The 4,004-nt window shown below is 43.1% G+C and overlaps 1 protein-coding gene across 1 annotated transcript; it reads right to left on the reverse strand.

Annotated features, from left to right (window-relative positions):
- Positions 1–578: 578 nt before the first annotated feature.
- Positions 579–1,602, reverse strand: LOC141026725 (protein FAR1-RELATED SEQUENCE 5-like). The gene is made up of 2 exons (XM_073503568.1): positions 879–1,602; positions 579–604 (listed from the first exon to the last, which is right to left on the reverse strand). Exons 1-2 carry the CDS (start codon positions 1,600–1,602, stop codon positions 579–581), a joined length of 750 nt encoding a protein of 249 aa, XP_073359669.1.
- Positions 1,603–4,004: the final 2,402 nt, after the last annotated feature.

Consider the following 4,004-nt stretch of genomic DNA (forward strand, 5'->3'; position numbering starts at 1 on the left):
ACTTTTTCATGATGTTCCATCGACAACAGCGGTGCACGGTGGTTGCAAAGTGGCTCTGTATTGACTGCCTCATTGCACCATCCTGATCGGTGATGAAGTTGTCAGGAGGTTTGCCATCCATAGCCTCTAGGAATGCTCCAAAGATCCAATCAAAGCTCGATGCCAACTCCTGCCTCACAAATGCGCAACCCAGCATGAAAGATTGGCCATGCCGGTTTATTCCTATGAAGGGCGCGAACGGCATATTGTACATGTTGGTCATGTAGGTGGTGTCAAACGATATGCAATCGTGGTACGCCTCCACATAAGCTTTTTGAGCTAAGCCATCCACCCAAAATATGTTGACAACTATGTCCTCTTCATCATATTTCACCTTATAGAAGAAGTCTGGACCGGTTTTTTGTATATCCTTGAAGTGCGCAATTGTATGCCTCCTTTGTGTCATCTCTACGGAAACTTGTACACAGATTTGTTATTGCCTTTGGTCTGAATGGCACCATCATCTCAGATCCATAGAACTCTGCCATTACATGCATCATACGTCCTGCATAATACAAAAAGAAACAATATACATTTTATTAGTCGTACGAATGCACATATCCAGCTGCACAATAATACGATATGAGTTGGCACAGAAGATAGTTGTAGGAAATTGACAACCAGCTGCCCCTTTTAAAAAACACTTTTATTTTGCGCACAGGACATTATGTAGGCGCACAGTGAAGGTGATCTAGCTGCACAGGAACATTATGTAGTTGCACGGTGAAGGTAATCTAGTTGCACAGCTAAGGCATTTTAGTTGCACACCAGTAACATAACAGTTGCACACTGGACTGCCTAGAGGGAAACTTAATTCTGTAAGGGATATAGAAACACACCTGTAGTCAAGTTGCAGTTATACAAGATGCGCAAAAACTCCTTTTCATCAGGAGAGATGCCTTGGTGGGATCTCAAGTATTTGGAAAATGAAGGTTTGTTCACCAGCGGATGATTGTGGTCACGAACAAAATGCGTCACCTCCCATCGCCCATCCATTAGCTTCACCAACATTTTCGCTTTGCATTGAGTCTGCTTTATTGTCTCGCGTTTTCGTTTCTTCTTTTTCTTACTAGCACCAGCCTCCTCTTCAGCAAAGATTGGAGGTTCATCTTCCATTTCCTCATCAGTGTCAACAGGTCTTGGATCTGGTATAGGCTCCAGGATAGGAGGAGCCTCAGCTCCACCATCATCAGCTTTTGGCTTCTTATACTTGTTGCAGCAAAACTGCTGTTTTACCAATACATTGCCTGTCCGCCTAGAGGTGTTCATTTTGACAGAGAAACCCATCCGTAAGGCGTAGCTGTTGTAGTGATCCTTAGCAATTTGAAGGGTGTCAAACCTCATGCCAACATAGGGTTCCATTGGCTGAGAACCAGCCTCATCTTCTCCTTCTTCTCCTTGCACAGCACCGTCAACAGCGCCAGCACCGAGCTCAGTCCTGGTTGGACCAGGAACATTTGCCGTGGTGCCCGTGTCATCAAGAGTATGACTCTCTGACTGCAAAGACACCACTACAGGGACACCACGGGTTGATGACTGCTCTGCCACATTGTCATGGCCCATAGGGTTAGGCCCACGACTTATCTGCGTGTAGTAAACAGAGCGCCAATTTTCTATCAAATTCCCTTGCGGTATGCTGGGTTGTTGCTGATCCATATCACGAGGAAGCTCATTGAGATCAGGAGGCAACTCATTGAGATCAAGCATTTTTTTCCTTTTTCAGGCTGCTGCCACACGTGCACTGCATATACAAAACAAGGAAGTGATGTCAAGTTTTAATCATCAAAGAGTGTTTGAAACAACCTAAAAACTTAGTAAATAGGTAGTTGCACACCATTTTATGACAATCTTAGTTCAAAAAGCAACATCTCTATAGCGGAATCTTTTATTTATAACAGGTATGCATCTTTTTGTTTGCATAGCCTTGTTATGTTAGTTGCACAGTTTGCAGTAAATAGTTGGCAAGAACATGACTTTTTTTGGTACAGAGTTTCTCTGACTTTTCCCTCTGTTTGTTCCAATGATCTGCAGGTTTTCTGTTGGCAAGCAGCTGATCTAGATTTTTCTGCACATAATTTGATGCCACAATTGAGACGGTGAAATCCAGGTGAAAGAAGAAAGAAGAATTGGATGACAGGTTATAGATATATGTTTTTCATCGCTGTTTCTGTTTCTACTTCTAGTATATTGAACATATTTCTTACACTATAGCTTTGCGGTAGGTTTGCCACCAGAATATATGTGTGGGACAAGATTATATGCGTGACTACTTTAATATTTGGTTTGTGGTTTCGTTTGCTATGTACAAAATTTTCTTGTGTTTTTGCTGTCGTACTACAAATTTTTGGTTTTGGCTAGAGTCTCAGTTGGCCAGGATGCATTTTTCAGTTGGCCAGCATGCATGTTCAGTTGGCTATAATAGGTGTTCTATTTGGCGAGGATGCATATTCAGTTGGCCAGCATGCATGTTCAGTTGGCCAGGATACATGTTTTTATTGAACATATACTCCAGGTTTTCTATAGTGTTCACTCAAAATACATGTTCAGTTTTGCCTAGCATGCATGCTGAGTTGACAGAATATAGGTTCAGTTGGTTGGGATGCATGTTCAGTTGCACACTTATGCATTTTCCGTTGGCTACAATGCATGTTTAGGTTTTTGGCTAGAACCATGTTTCAGTTGGCCACTGAACTTGCTTTAGTTGGCTTCTTTAACACATCTAGGTGGGGGAAACTTGGCTGGCATCCATGTTAGAAAAATGTTCAGTAAAGTTGGTCTCAAACCATGTTTGGTGTGCAACTAAACCTAATGACTTGTGTTTAGTTGCACAAACCAGGAAACCGTAGGCCTCTATCCATGATTAGTTGCACAACAATTCGTGGTACTTCTTTTCAGTTGCAGATATGACACTCATGGGGGGGAGGGTGGTGTTATTGGAGGGGTTATTTGCCAGGTCCACCTCTTTTTCACTACTAGGAAAAGGGCTATAGATAATATGGACACTAATGGCGCACCAGACATGCGGTGCGCCACTACTATATAGCAGTGGCGCACCGGCGCGCCGTGTGCTGGTGCGCCATTAGTGTGATAGACACTAATGGCGCACCACAACCTTGGTGCGCCACTACTAATAATTTTTTTTCTTTTTTCCAAAAATACTAATGGCGCACCGTGTGCTGGTGCGCCATTAGTGTGATAGACACTAATGGCGCACTGTGTGCTGGTGCGCCATTAGTGTGATAGACACTAATGGCGCACCACAAACATGGTGCGCCACTACTAACAAAATTTGTTTTTCTTTTTTTTTCCAAAAATTTGCAAAACTACTAATGGCGCACCGCCAGCTGGTGCGCCATTAGTAACAAGGGTTACTAATGGCGCATTTGTTGGTGGTGCGCCATTAGTAACCTGGGACCAGCTAGATATTTTGGAAAGCCACCTACACACTCACTTTCCCCACTTCATTCTCTCCACCTCCTCCTCCAAGCTTGCCTCGGCTGCCTCCTCCTCCTCACCTCATTTGCACCATAGATTCATCCAAATTAAGTGATTAAATTACCTTTTTTTGATAGGTAAGTAAGGGGAAAGCTTTCTTTATGTTGTAGATCTACTTTTTTCTCCCTCCAACAATGTGCACATGCACTTTTTATGGCCTAGCTAGATCTATGTATGTTTGTGGTGTTGCATATGTTTGTGGTGTTGCATATATGTTTGTGTTTGCAGGTATACCGGTATTTGAAATGCGATAGTTGCCAATATTTTGCCAGAATGTTGATTCATTTCCGTTTCGGCGAGAATTTTGGCACTATGCATTCTTTTTGGTCCTATTTTTAGGCAAAGTCATGCCAAAATTTTTCTTGGTTCTAAAATATCGTTTTGCTCTACCCCGCAGGCGACCATGGTCCGCATGATGACCGAAGGCATCGTGAATAGGTTTTTGAGCTCCGCGAAGGCCGAGATGCTTC

Source organism: Aegilops tauschii, chromosome 7 (assembly GCF_002575655.3).
Source record: "Aegilops tauschii subsp. strangulata cultivar AL8/78 chromosome 7, Aet v6.0, whole genome shotgun sequence".
In the NCBI taxonomy this organism is placed as follows: domain Eukaryota; kingdom Viridiplantae; phylum Streptophyta; class Magnoliopsida; order Poales; family Poaceae; genus Aegilops; species Aegilops tauschii.